The sequence below is a fragment of the Eucyclogobius newberryi genome, unplaced genomic scaffold (genome assembly GCF_026437365.1).
Source record: "Eucyclogobius newberryi isolate DKJ021-1_F unplaced genomic scaffold, fEucNew1.0.hap1 SCAF_2, whole genome shotgun sequence".
Taxonomy (NCBI): Eukaryota; Metazoa; Chordata; class Actinopteri; order Gobiiformes; family Gobiidae; genus Eucyclogobius; species Eucyclogobius newberryi.
In genome coordinates, this window is record NW_027315834.1 from 23270392 (window position 1) to 23293863 (window position 23472).

At 43.3% G+C, this 23472-nt stretch overlaps 1 protein-coding gene across 2 annotated transcripts in view; it reads left to right on the top strand.

The window, feature by feature from the left end:
* The window catches only part of LOC140367842 (carboxyl-terminal PDZ ligand of neuronal nitric oxide synthase protein), a 33042-nt gene extending 22750 nt beyond the window's left edge, over window positions 1-10292 (top strand). The window contains exons 9-12 of one of the 2 annotated variants that reach the window (XR_011928137.1): window positions 1087-1279; window positions 2374-2665; window positions 6598-6824; window positions 8701-8891. Coding sequence is in view for 1 of the 2 variants with exons in the window: in XM_072454567.1 (XP_072310668.1) it covers window positions 1087-1279; window positions 2374-2665; window positions 8701-9211 (996 nt within the window). In the remaining variant the exon portion in view is untranslated. Of the gene's footprint in view, window positions 1-1086; window positions 1280-2373; window positions 2666-6597; window positions 6825-8700 lie in introns of both variants that reach the window. The other variant, XM_072454567.1, reaches the window with a different exon arrangement.
* Window positions 10293-23472: the final 13180 nt, after the last annotated feature.

Consider the following 23472-nt stretch of genomic DNA (forward strand, 5'->3'; position numbering starts at 1 on the left):
GGGACAGGGGCCCGGGACAGGGGCCCGGGACAGGGGCCCGGGACAGGGGCCGCACACTGTTTACTCCAAAGTCTCACGTCAGAGGTTCTGGACGAGACGGCGCTCGTCTGGACCGGATCTCCGCCTCTTAGTGACCGGGGCACAGACGCCCCTCACCGGCCTCACCTGCAGCTAACACTACGGGGCTGGTGTAAATGTGAAGCTCATTATCTTTCATTCAGACATATTATTATGCGCGGAGCAGAGCTCTCGTCACCTCCAGCCTGAGCGAACTAACGTGACAGAATCGTGTTGTTTTAAACAGCAGCATTAACCGTCTCTTTGTAAGAGAAGTTCAATACCTGGAGAGTGTTGTTGAGTTTGCAGTTTCTTTACATCGTCAAGAAGTTTCTTCTTTCGTTTTTCGGCATCGGGGGGATATATTCCTCTGGACATGAGGACCACGTTCTGTTGTGTTTATGTTTTGCTCTCGATCTCCTCGTGCACAATGAAGTTGCCAAATCAGCGCAGGTTTGGTGTCTCGGTTGCCAGATTGTCATTACAAATAAATGCAGTTTGTGCGTTATATGTTACAGTTGTGTGCGCTGCCGCGCCAGCAGCGCTACTACACTAGTGGCGCACGCTGCGCTTGCACTTCGCATAAGACGGGTTGCCAGATTGGGGGCCCTATTAACGCCTCGGGGCCCTACGCGGCTGCTTAGTTCGCTTATAGGCTGGGCCGGCCCTGCTTGCACCCACCGCCCGTCAGTTTGGAGATTCGAGGAAAGGAGATAGTCTGTACTATAGCTAAAAACTGTGGGAATCAATAAAAAAAAACACTCTGGGTACATATATGAAGCACAAATAGCAATGTAAGAAGGTTAAAAGCTCTGAAAAGTCGATTTTGCATGTTATGGGACCTTTAAGGAACAGCTGGCCTGGAGACAAAAACTACACTGTTGCTCCACTAGGGGGCATACCCACTACACCTATGACAGCAATGCAACTTTCAAAAATGACAATGATGTGAACTCCTTCTTAAACATTCAATCTAGTCATGATAAGAAAGAATAAAGTGTGGTAATAAACAGATGGGTCCGTGTGCAGGTGCAGCTGTTGAAGGACCAGATGGCAGCAGAGACGGCCGCTCGTATGGAGGCTCAGGCCCGAGTTCACCAGCTACTGCTGCAGAACCGAGACCTGCTCCAGCACATCACTGTCCTGGTGCAGCAGCTGAAGGAGCTGGAGGACCACTCACCGCAAACACCCACGCCAGCAGGGCAGAGGTCGGGCGAGCACAGTGAGTCTATGGGCGTTGTGTTCAGTTAGCTTTCTTTTTTACATTTTTGTAAAATATAACATTGAATAAACAGAACAAGAATAAAGGATAAACAAGTAATCAAAACACAGAGAGCGACAAAGAGTAGTCCAAAGAAAGTCAGGCTGGCATAATCATGTCCTCTTTTGTGCCCGTTCCATTTGCCCCAATTTCCGTCAAATTTGTCCATTTTAAGTTAATTTCCATTTAGCAAAAGTTATTTCAATCCAGTCCTTAACACTCTGTACCTGTCGTTCGTCTCCTTGTTATTTATATATTTTTTTGCTGCAGCCAAAAGTACCTTCCACAGGTATCTATCTATGGTTTCAATTGCTGGAGTCTGACATCCGAGATGAATTGTTTTGGTCCAATGGGATGTCAGTGTTGATCTGTGTCTAATTGATCTCATCAATGTTGTTAATTTTCAACATAACAACGCTACATGGGGGCTCTAGATACGTGCTGGAAAGAGTGAAGGCCATGATGAAGGTTGGGCCAAAATGTGCCATTAATGTAAATCCAATCCAGCGTCATTTGTATAGCACATTTTATAAACAAGATAGTTTCAAAAGTGCTGCACATAAAAGCAATATAAAACATTCAGCTGTAAAGTCAAAATAAAATAATACCATTTAATTTCAAACAAATAGAACTAGGCCTAATAAACTCAATCAGAACAATAAAAACAAATAAAAGCAATTGATAAAAACAGTTGGTTCAAGCTTAATGTAATTATACAATGTTCTAATAAATAAATACAAATTAAAAATGATGCTAAGGACTGACGAAAAAAACCTCTGCAACATTTTGTATTATCAGAGAAAAAGAAAAGGGGGAGGGTCAAATGTCAAAATATTAAAATAGAATTATTTTATTTACAAAAAGCACTGTAATTTTATCACTGGTTTTCAAGTCATGCAACAAACTGCCCCAAAAGCTTTAGTTATTCCATTTATTGGGGGGAAAAATTGCGTTACCATTTATATTATCAGCTATGCAAGAACATGTGTCACACTTATCTTACCAAATATGAGATTCCACTGCGACTCTGGGCCTTACCGTCTGTATTTTTATAGATGGGCCAACATCCAACTCCACATCAATCAAACCTCTGTCTCTGAAGTTGAAGAATCACTATGGCGACACCCTGGACCAGCTCATCTCCTCCATGTCGTCCTGGCCTGTCTCTCCGGAGTCGATGGGCGGCGCAGAGTCCTACCTGAACCTGCTCAACCTGCAGAACAGCAATAAACCAGAGGCTGCACTCCACGGAGACCCTTTTATTAAGGCCAGTGACACCGCGGACAGTAGAGAGAGAAGTAATGAGATCGTGCCGTACACGTCGAGGAACTCCACTGTGGATGAAAAGTAAGACACAATCAAGTCCAAGCTAAATGTGCAGTTCATTTCTATTGCAGTGTGATTTGAGTGTGTTTGTGTGTTTGTGTGACTGAGGAGTGGTTTAATAATCTACAACATTTTAATTTGACTTTGAAAGCCTAGAAAAGCTCTAATATGGCAAATTTAGAGATTGGATTTAGAGACATCAATGTGAAATGTTTTCTGAGGTTAACATAAGTGTGAAAAAGTAATTTATTGCAAGTTTTCTTCAATGAAAAAGGCATTTAATGTGTAAAAATGGCCAGAATTAGACATATCCCAAACATACATCTGAAAAAAGTCTGCTCTAAATGTCTTGCTTCATTCGAAAATGTACTGTGAGGATTTTAGATATCTTTTTAGTATTGAGTCATTGACATAAAGATTCAAATTTTGCGGCAACCAGGCAACAAATCCTTTTGTGAAATTCATCAAAATCTTGCTAAGAACTAGATTGTAAAGTTTGGTGTGAGCTTTAAGGGCTGATCTTTATATTTTTTGGAGAGAAATGTATTTTAGAGAAAACAGTATTTCAAGTTACAATGTCAGATATAAATCATTTAAAGCGGATTAAATTAAATAATAAAACATCTTTAGACGCAGATTGGTCAAAAAGACGAGTTTTGCCTTTAATGTCTCCCCTTAACGACTTTAAACTTTAATTTAAATTTGATTATTATTCTTTTTAATAAGAAAGCACACTGAAATCATCTACGCTAAATACTTCTGAGTCAACACAGTTTTATGGCCTGTGGTGTTATTAGAGAGAAGTAGCACAACTCAGCAAAATGTCCAGCAGCTAATGCAAGCTTTAATCAGGGGACTGCAGATTCAGGAGAGGAGAATAAGAATATTAGTTTATTGTATTTAAGTGTATAACATTGTTTCAGTTTTGGCCTTACTATAACCTCAATGTAAGCAGTAGAATAAAACGTATATTTGAGCTCGTAACCTCCTTGAACCATCACAAATGATCATAAAATAGACCTAAAATACCATGTAGACGCTCGTTTTATAACTGCAGGATGAAAACGTAATCAGACAAACTATGCAGCAGCTGAAATTGTTGGTAAGTTGTGTCCGCTTGACCTTTGCTGTAGATCTTTCAACCTAATAGACCTTTCAACCTAATAGACCTTTCAACCTAATAGACCTTTCAACCTAATAGACCTATCAAAGTGTGAAAGAACAGAGGGGCATCTGTTGTGTCTGTTTCCATCACAGTATTTTGTTCCCATGGGCGGGTGTGAGCAGCAGCCTTAATACTCCTTTTATTAGGCTTATTATGCAACAGCTTTCTCTCTTTGTTTGCAATTTGTTTACATCTAAGTTATGTCAACCTAACAAAAAATCATCCGGCTGGACAAAATAATTTACGAGTTTGGCAACGATGTTTGAATATTGAGTAGATATGAAAACAGATATGAAAACAAATTGATGTATACGGTATGTTGTAAACTTCAAAATAAGGGTGTTTACAGTGATATTTCTGCACCTGTGTCATTCTTACTTACTTAATTCTTACTTAAACCTCCACTTATACTTACATACATACATACTATTGTCTAAATATTGCTACTTGGATACACCAAAAAAGATCGAATTATACACTTTTGTCCATATTGGCCATCTCTGTATATTTACCTTCACCTTTGTTCCGCATGACCTTTTATAAGCTTCTGATCTGAGCCTTTCAATGCTTGTACAAATGGTAAAGTAGTTTTAACTCTTGTAGCTTATTCCAGCGGGATTGTTCCCTCCTTCTTTCACAGTGTGGCACATTTTTATTGTCTCCATTTGCTGTTGTTTTCAGGATATCCCCAACAAATCAATGTTTACTGCCTGAGTGGCCTTTATTTTATGCTCCTCGCACGAGCAGACAGACACCTTTTCTCCCTCTGTCTTTATTACCGCCTTTAACAAACTCATGCTCCATAGGACGATTATAGACTTTAATAACAGGCCGATCCCTTTGTGTCTGTGGAAACACATTCAAAGTAATTATATATATATATATATATATATATATATATATATATATATATATATATTTAATTTATAATTTGTCATGACTCAAAATAGAGTCTGTGTGCTAAACGTTGAGACAGATCAAGCATTGCGTTGTTTTTAAACTATGTAGCACAAAATGTAGATAATATTGTGTATATGCTAAATTTGAATATCGATATCTATATATTTATTTACCGTTTAAAGTGAAAAATTATACAATAAAATAGCTGATTAAAAATTACAATTACTTTTTTTTAATTGAATGTGATATTTCTGCACGTTTGTGATTCATTTGACTGGCCATTTACAATTGTCTTATAATTGAACCTCCACTAGTCTGTTTAAAGACGTGCTTTAACACATTTCTGTTGGACTGACATAATATCGGCTGAACATTGTTATTGAGATGCCTATTTGTGTCAATATGGTCCACCCCTAAGCAGCACGACACAGAGCAAAGTGAGGAAAAATCATAGGCTGTTTGAGGATAATCTTAATTTTGCTAGTGATTTAAATTGTAATGTAAAGTGTAAGGCATGGATTTGTATTGGGTTGTGCATGACAATGTTGAAGCCTGAATGTTTCTACTGACAACTAGCTTCGGTAAGAGTGTTGCTAACCAATATAGCCATGATTTGCACATTGTTCCATCACCCTCTCCATCCACAGGGGCCAGACAATATTCACTTCACTTGGTAGTGGTCACGGTGCTGATTATGTTTGTCTGATTGCTGCACATTGCATATCTGTGTTTTGCCTTCCTGAATTGTAGATTACTTAATTTAATATCCTGCCTCCGCTTGCATCATGCCTTTTCCTGTTTTACTTTAGTTTACCTTTCTGCCTTATCATTTCCACTATGGGCTGTTAGACCTGTGCCAGTCCCGTACTGTGGTTTAGCACTAATTCAATAGCCACATGTTTTATGGGATTATAATGAAGGATGTTTGCAGGCGTTTGGGGCGAGGCTGTTGGATTTACACACGGCTTATATCAGCAGTAAAACGTCTGTGAACAAGACACATCTGATTAGATTAAGTTAGAATTTTTACTTGTGATATGAAGCATTGTATTTTTATGAGGAGTTATGTGCTTTATACATTGTTCCATTAAAACAGCTTTGTTATTAAATGTAAAATGTGTTGAACAACAATTGACTTGTTGTTTGGACGAGTATGTAACAACGTTCTTTAGTGCAACAAGGTCAAAAAAACTAAAAATGTGGGCGACCAAAAGCTTTTCTGAAACAGAAGTGTGTTGCTTTGAATCCACGGAGTCGTTCTTAGCCAGTGGCAGTTTGGGCTCCATCAAGTGCTCTAAAAAGCATCACTAAAACGTTAAAATCAATTAAAATGTGTCTGAAAGCCAGTGTAAAGACAATTAAGTCAATGCAATGTGTGTGTCCCTCTGCTTGATCTGGTCAAAAACCTCGCAGCAGCATTTTGTACTAATTAAAGTCATTTTTTGTCAGTCGGTCCGAAAGGGCTGGATTGAGTTCCCAGTAGGGCAGCAACAATTAACCGACCAATCATGACTAGTCGACTAAAAAAACAAACGTGGTCGTATTTTGATCATCTTAATTGTTATCTGGACAACACAGACTCAATACATACAAAATTACCTTTTTTATAAAAAATAAAAAAGTCAAAATGAATGAAAATGAATAAACTATTTTTAATTTTCAGTAATTACACACTTTATTCATAAATATTCTCTATCTTGTAGCTTTCAGTCACCATATTTGGTTGATAATGTATTTAAAAAGTAATCGTTAGTGACATATTGTAGGTTTTCCCTTCACTTTCTTACGTACGCACTTAAAACCTAGCAAGAATATTGGAGTCATCTTTTCAGTTCCATGAGAAATCTATAGTAACTGAAGTTTGTAATTGTCCCTCTCTTTGACACAGATGCAAGGACCCCTTTGTGCTCTTCCTCCTCCTCATATAGCCGTAGTCTGTCACTGTCCTAACAAACATTCCGCCGCCCGCCGCTGCTTCTAACCCTCAGATAACACGCTCCATTGTGCGTCCCTCACTGTCTCTCTGATCAGGCTGAGGAGGGCCTGTGTCGCCGCCATAGCCCCTCTCTCTCTCCTCATCTGCTCCATCCTGTCAGCCCTCTCTCTTCCCTCTATGTGAGTATTACTTTTGACCCGCCGCATGCAGCGCTGTGTCCCTGGTCTGAAGCGTGCACGCAGTATGAGCCGGTGAACCGCGTGGGCGTTTGCCGGCTCATCTGTCACCCTAATGACTGCATAACGAGATCCATTTACATGTGGTTATGACATTTATAACTATATTAGCACTTGGCTAATCAGTGGATCAGACTCATGTCGTCGACACAGCAACACAGTGTTTTCCTCTGGTCTTTGCATTTTTCTGTGACCGAAAGAAAAGACACCTTTCCCACCCCATTGTGTTGTAATTTGCATGTTTGCTCTGTAATTCTTCCTTGAAATATAGGTCCGCTTCATGTCGTAAATAATGGTGTATGTGCGATACTGAAAGACATACGGTACAAAATGTTACTGCCCATTCACAATAGTCAGCATTTTAGAAGATTAGAAAGAAACGTTTAATCCATGGGGGTGGTGTCGAAAAGGCCAAGCCAAAGGATCAAAACGCAAGCAATCCTCCTCACGTTTGTGCATTTATGACATCACCTGCAGGCTATTTATAAACGCTGGGTGGAGTAAGAAAAGGAAAAACTGCCGCAGAGACACTTGCCAGGTAGTTTAATATAACTTGAGGAGGAGGCAAATAGTGAAAGAGAGAAAAGACAGTCTGTGTCAGAGACTTTGCTGAGTCAGACGGACCTGCCATTAAAAAGATCCCAGGCAAAGACATTCAACACTAGAACATCAGGGACCAATAAGGTGTTTACAAATGGCATGGAATGGGGACGGGAGAGGGAAGAACATTCAGCAAATTGCCAGCGCCGGAGTCAAACTCACGACACTCTGATCATAGGTTCCATTAATCAAGCTGTTACCGTATTTTCCGGACTATAAGTCGCACCGGATTATAAGTCGCTCCAGCCAAAAAATGCATAATAGAGAAGGAAAAAAAACATACAGAAATTGCACTGGAGTATGAAATGCGGTTGCAAGTGTGAAAATAAGTCGCTCCGGAGTATAAGTATATAAGTATAGATGAAAAAACGATGAAAAAAGGTGCGATTTATAGTCCTTAAAATACGGTAATCCTAGTATTTTGTGTCTGTGATTAGAAAACCCTACAGGAGCTACGGGGGAGATGACTTGTTAGCGGGTTTTCCGAGCAGCACATGGTTGTTATGGCACACATGTTCTCAGGCTGTTGGAATGGGAGACTGCCGCAGATTCAGGGAGGCTAATGTGCTGCTATTTGTGGTGTGCGTTTGTGTGTGTTACTGGTGTCATCCACAAAGAAGGGTTAAGCCTCCAGCTCTTTCTCACTTCCACCTCACATTTTCTCCACGGGGAGCAGGGGAGATGTATAAAGCTGCCAGATAGACCAAAACAGCAGCCGTAACTGCAGCGAGGGGGGATTTGTGTCTAGTGAAAGCTAAAATCACACTGTGTTCATTTTATGAGCAGTTTCGTGAATACTAGTAGAGTTTGTTCCTTCAGGCTTGTTCTGAATGTGCTCTTGAGTATAAAAGCTGTATAAAATGGAGAAAACGTCCATCAATTATGCCTTTGTCTGCACAAATTTTCTTATTTCTATAGATTTGAGTGCTTGTTGCATTTAGTGTCTGGATCTATCACTTAAATGCCACTCTAACTCATTGTTGTATTGTCAGTTTTATGTTAGTTTCCTTATTATCTGTAGAATTTTTCTCATAAAAAACAAACCAATTGCTCAAAGTGATACTGCTCTCATGTGATTGTTATGTGGTTGTTGGACAGATTTCGTCATTTGTCATCTAATCAACATAGGACATAGAAAGCAGCACTTTAAATGTAAACTCAAATAGCAATAATGTAGTATTTTTTATCATAACTCTTTTTCTTTTGATGTGGTTGACAGGTGTCCGATCCCCAAACTGGACCCTCCTCCCCCTTCCATGAGTCGCAAACGAGCCAGTAGGACCTTGTCTCCGGGTTCAGAAGCAGCATGTGCCCCTCTGCCTCTGGAAGTGGGTGCTAATGATGACGCCCCCAGCCGCTGCAGCAGTCTGTCCTTCCCCGATATCACCCCGAGTCCGCTGTCCTCTGGAGACTTCCACTCCTTCAATAATGGAGAAACAAGCTCCTGCTCCACCAGTGAGGACTCTGGAGTGCGCTCAGAAACCAAGTCACTGTTCTCGCCTCTGTGCGACGACGACGTGTTTGGAGAACAGATGACATTTGTGAGCGCTACAAGTGGCTGTGAAAGTCCCTCTGAGGAAAGAAGAGAATGCTCTAATTCTCCGTCTGAGCTGAAATCCCATTTGGATTCAGAACAGTCCAATATGAATGACACCTGCCTTCACATCAGTTTCTCTGATGAAGAGCTACTAGAAAGCAACCAGGAGACGAACGTCCCTCAGAGGGGTTAAATATGCACTGTTTTTATCTATTCACCTGCCACATGCTGTGGACTAATTCAGAGCATTTGCTCTTTTCATTCACTTCTTACAATATCATCTCAGATTGCAATATTTTATTGTATGATAACAATAATAATAGATAATAAACAGTTACTAGTATTTTTGTAAGGGAATTTATGATTTAGTTTACATTGTAGGAAATGTTAAGAACTTTATTTTGATGTAGCTGCTCTTGCACTGTTAACATTTGTGTACATGTAGCACATAAAACACTTGTGTTTGGCAGATAGAACATTTAGACTGGAACCCGTCCTCCTTTCATACTGGCAGGTCGTCACTGACCACACTAGACTCTGCTCACTGATCTACAGGATTGTCATCTTGGAGGAGAGAGATAGAAAATATGTTTGTGAGCGCAACACACCTGCTGAGCTCTGCTTGCACAAGCAAATGTTCACAATTGTGGCACTATTTAAGGAGGAGAAATGCTTAATGCAGAATTTCCGTAAGTTTGTTACACAAAACATAATTTACCAAACACAAATTTGATTAGGTTTTTGCTAGAGTATATAGGCAAAGACGGAACACAATTTCTACTTGCTTTAGAAGGTTGTTTTGTATAAACGTCATTGTGCTGACTATCATGCTCCAATTGTAAGGTCAGAGATTTTGGGAAACCATTTCTATCACGCACTAAAAGAGAGATAGATAAATGGGAAAACTGCAAGTTGATTAGTAGTACTGTGGATGATTTGTTGTATTCTCCATGTATATTTTATATGTCAAACACATTAGCGTGCTTTAGAGTGCAACTTTTTCAGTTTTCAGAACAATGAACACTTTAGCCAATTATAGAAGGAGTTTTGTAAGTTGCATATAAAGAAATAAGGGAAATAAATGAATATCTTTCATGATGATGAAGATAAATACAGTATGTGTCAATGCAACAATGTTTTTATGTATTTATTTGTGCAGACTCTTGTTAAACCGGGTTGAAGAGCAAAGGAGTAAGAAGCAGGCATTTTGTGAAGCTGCGAGTGAAGGGAAGATCAATAAATCCTTTCACAGCTGAACATTGCAATGTCACATGTGCCATAAGGGGCATTTTCAGTCATAACACATGCAGAGCAAATTAATAAAGAAATAGTCAACTAAATCACTGTGTTTTTGTATTTGCTGGAAAAGTATTTGTGAATGAAAGTGTACAATTAACACCCATGTGTATGTGGGGCAACAGTCTGAGAAAAGATGCCCATATTGATGCCCATATTGTCCTTGCTCTTCTCAAATCCAGCTCGAAAATGGAATCCAGCCATGTAATTTATATTCAAAGGTCATCACTGATTTCTGAGTTGGTGCTACAATCTCAAACAGATTAGGTTTAATTACTGTACTTTAATGTCATTTTCACAATGTTTCCTCCATGTTAAACAACTGGAGAGTCAGAGTCTTGTTCATAATCAAGATTCAAGCTTTGTAAAAATGTGTTTTGTGATTTCAACGTAAACCTTTAACACTACAAATAGGAAAGACAGTGGTCCAGACTCATGGTTTATAATGCTCTACCCATTTATTAGCCTATGTGTAAATTGTATCTTTTGTGATTGGAAACTAAAATAATCAAATATACAGTAGCTGCAAATTTAGATTTGAACGTGTCACCATTTTTCTCCCAAACAAATATTTCCCAACTCCCAAGAGTGTTTTTGCAATTATATTTAAAAAAACACTCATATCTTATACTTTTGTAGAAAAAGAGCTTGTTGTTAATTAATGCTTCAAAATCCCTTCATTGCTTGGATGTGATTTAGGCCTTTTCTTCCACACACAATGGGCCTCGTTTTCCACTGTTTTTCTAATGATTTAAGGGATGTTATTTCTTGGGCCATTCTAGCAAATTGTCTTTCTCTAAAACCAATATGACAATCTCCTTGGCTTTGTATTTCGGAACAATCCCACCACTAAACTTCACAGTGGGGATTATGGCACTGCTCATCATGAAAACTACAAGACAACAAACATTATTCTTTGCGCTTGTATTATTTTTCATATATTCTGCTGGTTCTGCTCTTAACTGAAATATCACAAGTCTTACAGGGAGGCCGTATATATATATATATATATATATATATATATATATATATATATATATATATATATATGTATACTCCATAGATACATGATGGAAATGGTATTCCCTCTGAACTATAAATAATAAATGTTGCACTGCAGGGGAAGCCTGGGCTCTTCTTTCTCCCAGCGAGGGTTGGCCTCATGTGAGCCAGTTCAATACCAGACTATATCTGACTGCGATCAATATGCAACCTGAACAATCCAGAGCAGCGGCATGGTCCCTTTTGCTCAGAGATTTTCTGAACTGTTGCTGTCCAAAAGAGATGGCTATCATGCTTCATGTGGCCATTAAGGGGTGACTGCTGGGAATCATTAGTCTTGATATATGCAGAGAGTCTGTCTGGTATCAAAGTGCTGCTGCTAAACTGGTGATTTGACTTACAAGGTCATGCTTCAAGGCATCACTGGTGTGTAAGCCTGCATCGCACTGCTACACATCAATGGACCCGTCTGCATACATCACTTCTGCTCATTAAGAAGTGCAGAAGCACAACTCTCCTGCCCTCATTCTACCTTTAAGCTCATACTCAAACTGTATGAATAAAAAATATATACATTTTTCGTTATGATGATTCTATAATATTTGGCTTTTCAAACCCTAAAACTAAGAGGCGTTTATGTCCAAATGTCTCCTCACCAGGGACTAATTGAGTCAAAACAAGAATGAAGACCATACCTAAACCAGCAGTAAACTATACAATAACAGGAGTATATTCTGGCTGGTTGTTACGGTATCTTCTCATCACAGACGGATCACATTCACTCTCGTCTAGACAGAGCTGTGAGACCCCAGTGCAGGGGAGCGTTGTCTGGAGTTGTATCCTGAACAATAATTCAGTCCATTTCCTCCGTGCCAAATGTTTGTCCTCCGAGGTTAAGTGAAAGCCTGGTGATGCTCCACAGCGCACTATTTTAAAATAACGTCCACAGTCAGAGGCCCAGGACTTGTGCAGATTTTAGGCCTGACTACAGATTGGCGAAGGGATCATTTGGTTTCTGAAGCTCGGCGGGTAGGCAGAGGAAAGAAAAACATTACCTTGAAATGGGAAGCTGTTTGACAAAATACACTGGTCAAAAGTTCCAGTAAATTAGAGTTGTATTTTGTAAAACAATAAATAAAAATCAAATCATATTAAAAGAAAACAGCAAATATCTTCCATTGGGCAATTATCTTTATTATAAGGACTTTAAGGGAGATGATCATTTTAAAACAAATTATAATAATGTTGACTTACTCATGATTTTTATTTATTTTTTGTCAGAGAGAGCTAAAAGTGGTGTTTAAAAGTGGCCTAGTTTGTTCAATGACTTACATTTCATCAGGTAAGAAAAGTCAATGGAATGATAATACATTATACATACATACATACAAGTCATTACTGTTGAAAATGAATAAAAATAACATTGTATATGTGTAGATATAACTAATTATTATCAGAAGAGTTTTTAGCTGCATAAAACTGAAACACAGATTCCCCATGTTTAGTCCTGACTCTGGCACCAGCAGGAGGCCGGTCCATGTTTAGTCCTGACTCTGGCACCAGCAGGAGGCCGGTCCATGTTTAGTCCTGACTCAGGCACCAGCAGGAGGCCGGTCCATGTTTAGTCCTGACTCTGGCACCAGCAGGAGGCCGGTCCATGTTTAGTCCTGACTCTGGCACCAGCAGGAGGCCGGTCCATGTTTAGTCCTGACTCTGGCACCAGCAGGAGGCCGGTCCATGTTTAGTCCTGACTCTGGCACCAGCAGGAGGCCGGTCCATGTTTAGTCCTGACTCTGGCACCAGCAGGAGGCCGGTCCATGTTTAGTCCTGACTCTGACACCAGCAGGAGGCCGGTCCATGTTTAGTTCTGACTCTAGCACCAGCAGGAGGCCGGTCCATGTTTAGTCCTGACTCTGGCACCAGCAGGAGGCCGGTCCATGTTTAGTCCTGACTCTGGCACCAGCAGGAGGCCGGTCCATGTTTAGTCCTGACTCTGGCACCAGCAGGAGGCCGGTCCATGTTTAGTCCTGACTCTGGCACCAGCAGGAGGCCGGTCCATGTTTAGTCCTGACTCTGACACCAGCAGGAGGCCGGTCCATGTTTAGTTCTGACTCTAGCACCAGCAGGAGGCCGGTCCATGTTTAGTCCTGACTCTGGCACCAGCAGGAGGCCGGTCCATGTTTAGTCCTGACTCTGGCACCAGCAGGAGGCCGGTCCATGTTTAGTCCTGACTCTGGCACCAGCAGGAGGCCGGTCCATGTTTAGTCCTGACTCAGGCACCAGCAGGAGGCTGGTCCATGTTTAGTCCTGACTCTGGCACCAGCAGGAGGCCGGTCCATGTTTAGTCCTGACTCTGGACCAGTCCCTGAGTTAAATAAAGTTTAATTTGGGCGGACCAAAATGTGACAAATGTGTATGTTTAAAGATGTAAAAGACAAGTTCTTGCGGCGGTACTTCAGGTCAGAATAAGTGATCAGGAAGACCACAGATGATTTGTTTGGATGTGGAAAGTGGTGGACTAAATGTGTTCACAATGGAAGCAACTATCCAGGCCACAAGCATCAAATATATTTTCAACCTTCTGAAGCAAATACAATATAGACACCACAACATATGACTGCGTTCCTTTGGCTCATTGATTACCTTGTTGCAGATAATAACTGAATTACATCTTCAGTGTGGGACCTTGTGTTTGGTTATGAACAAACCATAGAAACCACACAATAATGTTAAAGTCTGTGTTTGTTACCCTCACATCTGGGTTCATTTCTGAAGCTCTTTCCTTGTGCTTTTATCCACACTGTCTGATAGATTTATTTCAATAAACAGTTGTGTTTGTCAGCGTTTAAAGATGGCTGTCACCTCTCGTCAGCCCTGTGTGTTTCTCTGACAGTGTTATATCAGGAACACAGAGCAGCCGTCAGAGCAGGCCAACTCTGCTGGATCAGCTTGTTCTGCACGTCGTTACATTAGCTCCAAAGAGTTTCAATTCACTTTAGAGCACAAGGTGTACAAAAATATCAACATTCATTGAAAATATGAAAAAACAGATGAACTGAAAAAGCTCACCTCAATGTCAGTTTGTTTGTTTTAGTAAAATGACAAAATTATATTCAATATGTTTGTTTATCACTGTTAATATGTGCTTATGTGAATGTGTTCCAGTTGTCTCGCCCCGGCCTTTAAAAGTCCCATGAGCAGATGAAATGTATGTATTCAAAGTGCAGTGACAAACTGATCAGCGCGATGCTGAGGCAGCATGTGGCTCTCTCTCTGAGGGCCACGGCACAGGAAGACATCAAGTCTCATTTGCAGCATTTAATCTTGTACCTGTCACAAAGGAAACACACACACACACTCCCAACTCCCCAGGGCGTCCAACTAGCATTGATTTATTGCTCTCACTAAAACTGATTTATTCCATTTAATTTGTTCTTCTGTTTTTTTATATATATTGGAGGGAGGCTGCCTGTATCAAATATGGGCGACTGTGTCATGTTGCCAGGCAGCAGTGGTGAAATAAACCACGGATCTGATGAAATACATCACACAGAGCAGATAATGTTCTTTTCTTAGTGCTATTGTCTCCAGGTTTGTCAATTGGTCGATCCTGCTCACAACCACTTTATTCATTTAAGCCTTTTTTGTTAAAGGTGAAATATTATGCTTTTCTCTGGTACTTAGTAATGAACTATAACATACACATATCATCATTTTACATTGTGTTCATTGTAAACCGCAATATTGGTCTAAAATGGCTTGGAAATAGAAGGTCCATTGACTTCCTGCTCAAAAAATACAAGGAAACACTTTTGTAATGAGGTTAAAAGCTCATTAATTCAGATCAAATTCAAGGTGAATTTGCATAGAAATTCCCCTTTAACGCTTGCTTGAGTGTCATTCCTCAACACAACTCTTGTCACACAAAAGTATAAATGATCAGTAACATAAATGTATATATAATTCCACTACTTTCTGTCTGTTTTCCATAATTGCCTCCTGCACCTGTTCAGATGTCCTCACCAGGGATTTCTTGGTTGGATTATATTTTAATTGACAGAGGCAGATGAGGTAGTAAAGGCGGAACATGAGGACTTAATCTGTTTACACTAATCAACTCAGAGTCATTTTACTGCCTGTGTTCACACAACTGGCTACAAACAGCATCACAAAACGTCAGGGAGAACCAGGTCCTTCAGAGTCTCAACTGGAATGTAAAAACGCGTGCCATTAACAAACCAATACACCCTTAACTGTAACTGCTGCACAGAAAAACACTTAGATAATTCATTCTTTACTAATTTCGACAGAATACAAGAAGAAAACGCTGTTGTCTGCATTTATTTATGGTGTCAATCGTAGAACGTGCTTGCTTTAACAGACAATTCACTCCTCAGTTTTTATGTTTGTTTGTTTTTTTGTACTTAACTTGAGTACATTTGGCACTGGATGCTTTTTACTTTCTACTCCACTACATTTCTGGACTGGACTACAAAGCATTTTGCTCATGTTTTAAGCACGTTAATGATGACATTTGACTTTAAGCGTCTAAATAAATAAAATTGACCATATCAAAATTAGGTTTCGATTCAATCGCCTCTGTTGACTGAAAATCTGCACAATTCATTATCTGAATCTCAAATACATTTCCATATATAGGTGAAATATATATTTTTCTACTCCTCCTTGAACCGACACCTTAACGTGGTGGAGGGGTTTGAGTGCCCGAATGATCCCGGGAGCTATGTTGTCGGGGGCTTCATGCCCCTGGTAGGGTCTCCCAAGGCAAACAGGTCCTAGGTGACGGGTCAGACAAAGATCGGTTCAGAAGCCTCTTATGACGACGACACAATCAAGGCAGTTCACGTCGCCCGGATCGGCGTCACCGGGGCCCCATCCTGGAGCCAGGCCTGGGATGGGTGCTCCATGGCGAGCGCCTGGTGGCCGGGTCTTACCCCACGGGGCCCGGCCGGGCACAGCCCGAAAGAGCGACGTGGGGCCGCCCTCCCGTGGGCCCACCACCCGCAGGAGGATCCATAAGGGGCCGGTGCAGAGAGATCTGGGCGGCAGTCGACGGCAGGGGCCTCGGCGACCAGATCTCCAGACACAGAGACTAACTCTGGGGACATGGAATGTCACCTCGCTGGGGGGGAAAGAGCCCGAGCTTGTGCGGGAGGTTGAGCGATACCGACTAGATATAGTCGGCCTCACCTCCACGCACAGTTTGGGCTCTGGAACCCATCTCCTCGAGAGGGGCTGGACGCTCCACTTCTCTGGTGTTGCCCGCGGGGAGAGGCGGCGGGCTGGTGTGGGCTTGCTGATAGCCCCTCAGCTCAGCCGCCACGTGTTGGAGTTTACCCCGGTGAACGAGAGGGTCGCGTCCCTCCGCCTTCGGGTGGGGGACAGGTCTCTCACTGTTGTGGCGGCCTACGGGCCGAACAGCAGTGCAGAGTACCCGGCCTTCTTGGAGTCCTTGGGAGGGGTACTGGACAGTGCACCGACCGGGGACTCCGTTGTTCTACTGGGGGACTTCAACGCCCACGTGGGCAATGACAGTGACACCTGGAGAGGGGTGATCGGGAAGAACGGCTTCCCCGATCTGAACCCGAGCGGTGTTCAGTTATTGGACTTCTGTGCTAGCCACGGATTGTCCATAACGAACACCATGTTCAAGCACAAGGGTGTCCATCAGTGCACGTGGCACCAGGACACCCTAGGTCAATGATCGACTTAGTTGTCGTGTCATCAGACCTCCGGCCGCGTGTCTTGGACACTCGGGTGAAGAGAGGGGCAGAGTTGTCAACCGATCACCACCTGGTGGTGAGTTGGATCCGCTGGCGGAGGAGGAAGCCGGACAGACTTGGCAGACCCAAGCGCATTGTGAGGGTCTGTTGGGAACGTCTAGTGGAGCCCTCTGTCAGTAGGGTATTCAACTCGCACCTCCGGGAGAGCTTCTCCCATGTCCCGGGGGAGGCTGGGGACATTGAGTCCGAGTGGACCATGTTCTCCGCCTCCATTGTTGATGCGGCTGCTCGGAGCTGTGGTCGCAAGGTCTCCGGTGCCTGTCGTGGCGGCAACCCCCGAACCCGGTGGTGGACACCGGAAGTAAGGGATGCCGTCAGACTAAAGAAGGAGGCCTATCAGGCCACTCTGGCTTGTAGGTCTCCGGAGGTCATCGACGGGTATCGGCAGGCCAAGCGAGCCGCGGCTCGCGCTGTCGCAGAGGCAAAAACCCGGGCCTGGGAGGAGTTCGGGGAGGCCATGGAGGAGGACTATCGGTCGGCACCAAAGAAATTCTGGCAAACCGTCCGGCGCCTCAGAAAGGGGAAGCAGTGTCTCACAAACACCGTTTACGGTGCGGGTGGAGGCCTGCTGACCTCGACTGGGGATGTCGTCGGACGGTGGAAGGAATACTTTGAGGATCTCCTTAATCCCTCAGTCACGTCTTCTGAAGAGGAAGTAGAGACCGGGGACTCGGAGGCTGGCTCATCCATCACCCAAGCTGAAGTCACTGAGGTTGTCCGCAAACTCCTCGGTGGCAGGGCTCCGGGGGTGGATGAGATCCGCCCTGAGTACCTAAAGTATCTGGATGTTGTAGGACTGTCTTGGTTGACACGTCTCTGCAACATCGCGTGGCGTTCGGGGACCGTGCCTCTGGACGGGCAGACCGGGGTGGTGGTCCCTCTGTTCAAGAAGGGGGACCGGAGGGTGTGTTCCAACTACAGAGGGATCACACTCCTCAGCCTCCCGGGTAAGGTCTATTCCAAGGTACTGGAGAGGAGAATCCGACCGATAGTCGAACCTCGGATTCAGGAGGAGCAGAGTGGTTTTCGTCCCGGTCGTGGAACACTGGACCAGCTCTATACCCTCCATCGGGTGCTCGAGGGTTCATGGGAGTTTGCCCAACCAGTCCACATGTGCTTTGTGGATCTGGAGAAGGCTTTTGACCGTGTCCCTCGGGGTGTCCTTTGGGGGGTGCTCCGGGAGTACGGGGTCCGGGGCCCTTTGCTCAGGGCTGTCCGGTCCCTGTATGACCGGAGCAGGAGCTGTGTTCGCATTGCCGGCAGTAAGTCAGACCTGTTCCCAGTGCATGTTGGACTCCGCCAGGGCTGCCCTGTGTCACCGGTTCTGTTCATAATTTTTATGGACAGAATTTCTAGGCGCAGTCAGGGGTCGGAGGGTGTCCGGTTTGGGGACCACAGGATCTCATCTCTGCTGTTTGCAGACGATGTTGTCCTGATGGCTCCATCAAACCCGGACCTGCAACATGCACTGGGACGGTTTGCAGCCGAGTGTGAAGCGGCTGGGATGAGAATCAGCACCTCCAAATCCGAGGCCATGGTTCTCGACCGGAAAAAGGTGGCTTGCCCTCTCCAGGTGGGTGGGGTGTCCTTGCCCCAAGTGGAGGAGTTCAAGTATCTCGGGGTCTTGTTCACGAGTGAGGGAAGGATGGAGCGTGAGATCGACAGGCGGATCGGTGCAGCGGCTGCAGTGATGCAGTCGCTGCATCGGACCGTTGTGGTAAAGAGGGAGCTGAGCCGAAAGGCAAAGCTCTCTATTTACCGGTCGGTCTACGTTCCTACCCTCACCTATGGTCATGAGCTTTGGGTAGTGACCGAAAGAACAAGATCGCGGATACAAGCGGTCGAAATGAGTTTCCTCCGCCGGGTGGCTGGGCGCTCCCTTAGAGATAAGGTGAGGAGCTCGGCCACACGGGGGGAGCTCGGAGTAGAGCCGCTGCTCCTCCACGTCGAGAGGAGCCAGCTGAGGTGGCTCGGGCATCTGTTCCGGATGCCTCCTGGGCGCCTCCCTCGGGAGGTGTTTCAGGCATGTCCCACCGGGAAGAGGCCCCGGGGAAGACCCAGGACACGCTGGAGAGACTATGTCTCTCGGCTGGCCTGGGAACGCCTCGGGATCCCCCCGGAGGAGTTAGAGGAAGTGTCTGGGGAGAAGGAAGTCTGGGAGTCCCTGCTCAGACTGCTGCCCCCGCGACCCGGCCCCGGATAAAGCGGCAGAAGATGGATGGATGGATGGATATATTTTTCTAACAGATATTTCATTGTTTTAACTTTAGATTAATGTTTTATGTGGTGGCGCCTTTACTTTCACTAAAGTATTGACTTGCTCCTGTTTCTGTACTTTTACTTTTACTAAAACAGTGAGAAGTGAGAGTTGGCCGAACTATGTGGTTGTGTCACGTCAAAAGACAAAACAAACAACTGCAAAATAGTAACCAATGATGCAATGGAGCAGCTTCAAATGTCAAGTGTAACAGTTTGACACCAGCAACAAGACTCACTTTATTGACTTTTATAAATAGAGACAGACTGTTGAATGCGAGACACTGCAGGTGAATAGGAAAAAATCTTAAATGTAGTTATATCAATTTGAAACATCTTGTTAAATACAAAAAAAAGAGGCAATTTTGGATATCTTTTATAGTACTTGAGTAAACTAGATTTTTTTTCAGCTCATTTTAGGATTTAAAACTTAACATAAATCAGGCTTAGAATAAGATACTCGAACAAATCGTTCTGGATGTTCCGTCAAAATCTTGTTAAGTCTAAGATTGTAAAGTTTGATATATGAGGTGTAAGGGCTGTTTTTTTATTGTCTATGCCTTTGCAATAAAATAAAAAACAAAACCATTTTTATAAGCACAGAAGCCGTTTTATGAAGAGCTGAACAGATGGACACGGGCTGTAAAGGTGACTTCATGGCAGCAACATTAATGGCACTTGGTAAATCCTCTGAACAGTGCTAACCAGGAGATTGTTCGATAAATCTGTTCATTTATGATCCCTCGTGTTTAATGTTGTGGATTGGACAACAATGGACATCTCTTGTACTATAGCAGGGGTGGGCACTTCCTTTTCCCCCGAGGGCCATATTCCAATCCATGCAAGTGACGCAGGGCCGGAAGCGATCATTAGTGAAGCAAATTATCATCATCAGAAGCACATTGTGTCAAATACTTGCCTGACCAGCCGAGACCACACACTTCGAAAATAATTTACAAAGGCGTTTTGGTCTGGAATCCAACCCAGTCGCTCCAATTTCTAAAGGGAGTGATTGACAGGCAGATTGACCACTCAGACAAACGCATTGTCCGTTCGTGTCTGAACAAACATGGTGGATTACGAGGAAAAAATAAAAACGGAGAAACGTTGCCGACTTCTGCTGAGTCAACAAGCGATATTTAGTTCTGAATGTTCCGAAAATATTTGAGGGACACGTGACACAAAGTCTTCTGCGTTTGAGAGACACGTGACACAAAGTCTTCTGCATTTGAGAGACACGTGACACAAAGTCTTCAGCGTTTGAGAGACACGTGACACAAAGTCTTCTGCGTTTGAGAGACACGTGACACAAAGTCTTCTGCATTTGAGAGACACGTGACACAAAGTCTTCTGCGTTTGAGAGACACGTGACACAAAGTCTTCTGCATTTGAGAGACACGTGACACAAAGTCTTCAGCGTTTGAGAGACACGTGACACAAAGTCTTCTGCGTTTGAGAGACACGTGACACAAAGTCTTCTGCATTTGAGAGACACGTGACACAAAGTCTTCTGCGTTTGAGAGACACGTGACACAAAGTCTTCTGCATTTGAGAGACACGTGACACAAAGTCTTCAGCATTTGAGAGACACGTGACACAAAGTCTTCTGCATTTGAGAGACACGTGACACAAAGTCTTCTGCGTTTGAGAGACACGTGACACAAAGTCTTCTGCATTTGAGAGACACGTGACACAAAGTCTTCTGCGTTTGAGAGACACGTGACACAAAGTCTTCAGCGTTTGAGAGACACGTGACACAAAGTCTTCTGCATTTGAGAGACACGTGACACAAAGTCTTCAGCGTTTGAGAGACACGTGACACAAAGTCTTCCGCATTTGAGAGACACGCGACACAAAGTCTTCTGCATTTGAGAGACACGTGACACAAAGTCTTCAGCATTTGAGAGACACGTGACACAAAGTCTTCAGCATTTGAGAGACACGTGACACAAAGTCTTCTGCGTTTGAGAGACACGTGACACAAAGTCTTCCGCATTTGAGAGACACGTGACCCAAAGTCTTCTGCATTTGAGAGACACGTGACACAAAGTCTTCTGCATTTGAGAGACACGTGACACAAAGTCTTCAGCGTTTGATAGACACGTGACACAAAGTCTTCAGCATTTGAGAGACACGTGACACAAAGTCTTCAGCATTTGAGAGACACGTGACACAAAGTCTTCAGCGTTTGAGAGACACGTGACACAAAGTCTTCTGCATTTGAGAGACACGTGACACAAAGTCTTCAGCGTTTGATAGACACGTGACACAAAGTCTTCAGCATTTGAGAGACACGTGACACAAAGTCTTCCGCATTTGAGAGACACGTGACACAAAGTCTTCAGCGTTTGAGAGACACGTGACACAAAGTCTTCAGCGTTTGAGAGACACGTGACACAAAGTCTTCAGCATTTGAGAGACACGTGACACAAAGTCTTCCGCGTTTGAGAGACACGTGACACAAAGTCTTCAGCATTTGAGAGACACGTGACACAAAGTCTTCAGCGTTTGAGAGACACGTGACACAAAGTCTTCAGCATTTGAGAGACACGTGACACAAAGTCTTCAGCATTTGAGAGACACGTGACACAAAGTCTTCAGCATTTGAGAGACACGTGACACAAAGTCTTCAGCATTTGAGAGACACGTGACACAAAGTCTTCAGCGTTTGAGAGACACGTGACACAAAGTCTTCAGCGTTTGATAGACACGTGACACAAAGTCTTCAGCATTTGAGAGACACGTGACACAAAGTCTTCCGCATTTGAGAGACACTTGACATAAAGTCTTCAGCATTTGAGAGACACGTGACACAAAGTCTTCAGCATTTGAGAGACACGTGACACAAAGTCTTCCGCATTTGAGAGACACGTGACACAAAGTCTTCAGCGTTTGAGAGACACGTGACACAAAGTCTTCCGCATTTGAGAGACACGTGACACAAAGTCTTCAGCATTTGAGAGACACGTGACACAAAGTCTTCAGCGTTTGAGAGACACGTGACACAAAGTCTTCAGCATTTGAGAGACACGTGACACAAAGTCTTCAGCATTTGAGAGACACGTGACACAAAGTCTTCCGCATTTGAGAGACACGTGACACAAAGTCTTCAGCGTTTGAGAGACACGTGACACAAAGTCTTCAGCATTTGAGAGACACGTGACACAAAGTCTTCCGCATTTGAGAGACACGTGACATAAAGTCTTCAGCATTTGAGAGACACGTGACACAAAGTCTTCAGCATTTGAGAGACACGTGACACAAAGTCTTCCGCATTTGAGAGACACGTGACACAAAGTCTTCAGCATTTGAGAGACACGTGACACAAAGTCTTCAGCGTTTGAGAGACACGTGACACAAAGTCTTCAGCGTTTGAGAGACACGTGACACAAAGTCTTCCGCATTTGAGAGACACGTGACACAACGTCTTCAGCATTTGAGAGACACGTGACACAAAGTCTTCAGCATTTGAGAGACATGTGACACAAAGTCATCTGCATTTGAGAGACATGTGACACAAAGTCTTCAGCGTTTGAGAGACACGTGACACAAAGTCATCTGCATTTGAGAGACACGTGACACAAAGTCTTCAGCGTTTGAGAGACACGTGACACAAAGTCATCTGCATTTGAGAGACACGTGACACAAAGTCATCTGCATTTGAGAGACACGTGACACAAAGTCTTCAGCGTTTGAGAGACACGTGACATAAAGTCTTCAGCGTTTGAGAGACACGTAACACAAAGTCTTCCGCATTTGAGAGACACGTGACACAAATTAGCGGCGGTGGTTGGACCGGTTAATGCTGGAGAGTTTTTTTGACGCCCCCAATTGTCCGATTCCAGACCCTTCTGCGTTTGAACAGAATGTAGGAGGGACTGGCTGGTCAGGCAAGTAAAATACTGGCTAATTAATCGTATTATTTAATCTATTTAATTTATTAAGGACACAACTGCAGACAGATATTCCAAAGATAAGACAATTCTTATTAACAATGAGCGAGAGTCACAATAATGTAGAGACCGACAGATGTGTCTGAAAAGCTCCCCCTTCATCAAAGTACTCGTAGTAGTAGTATACGCTGAGAGTCATGAGA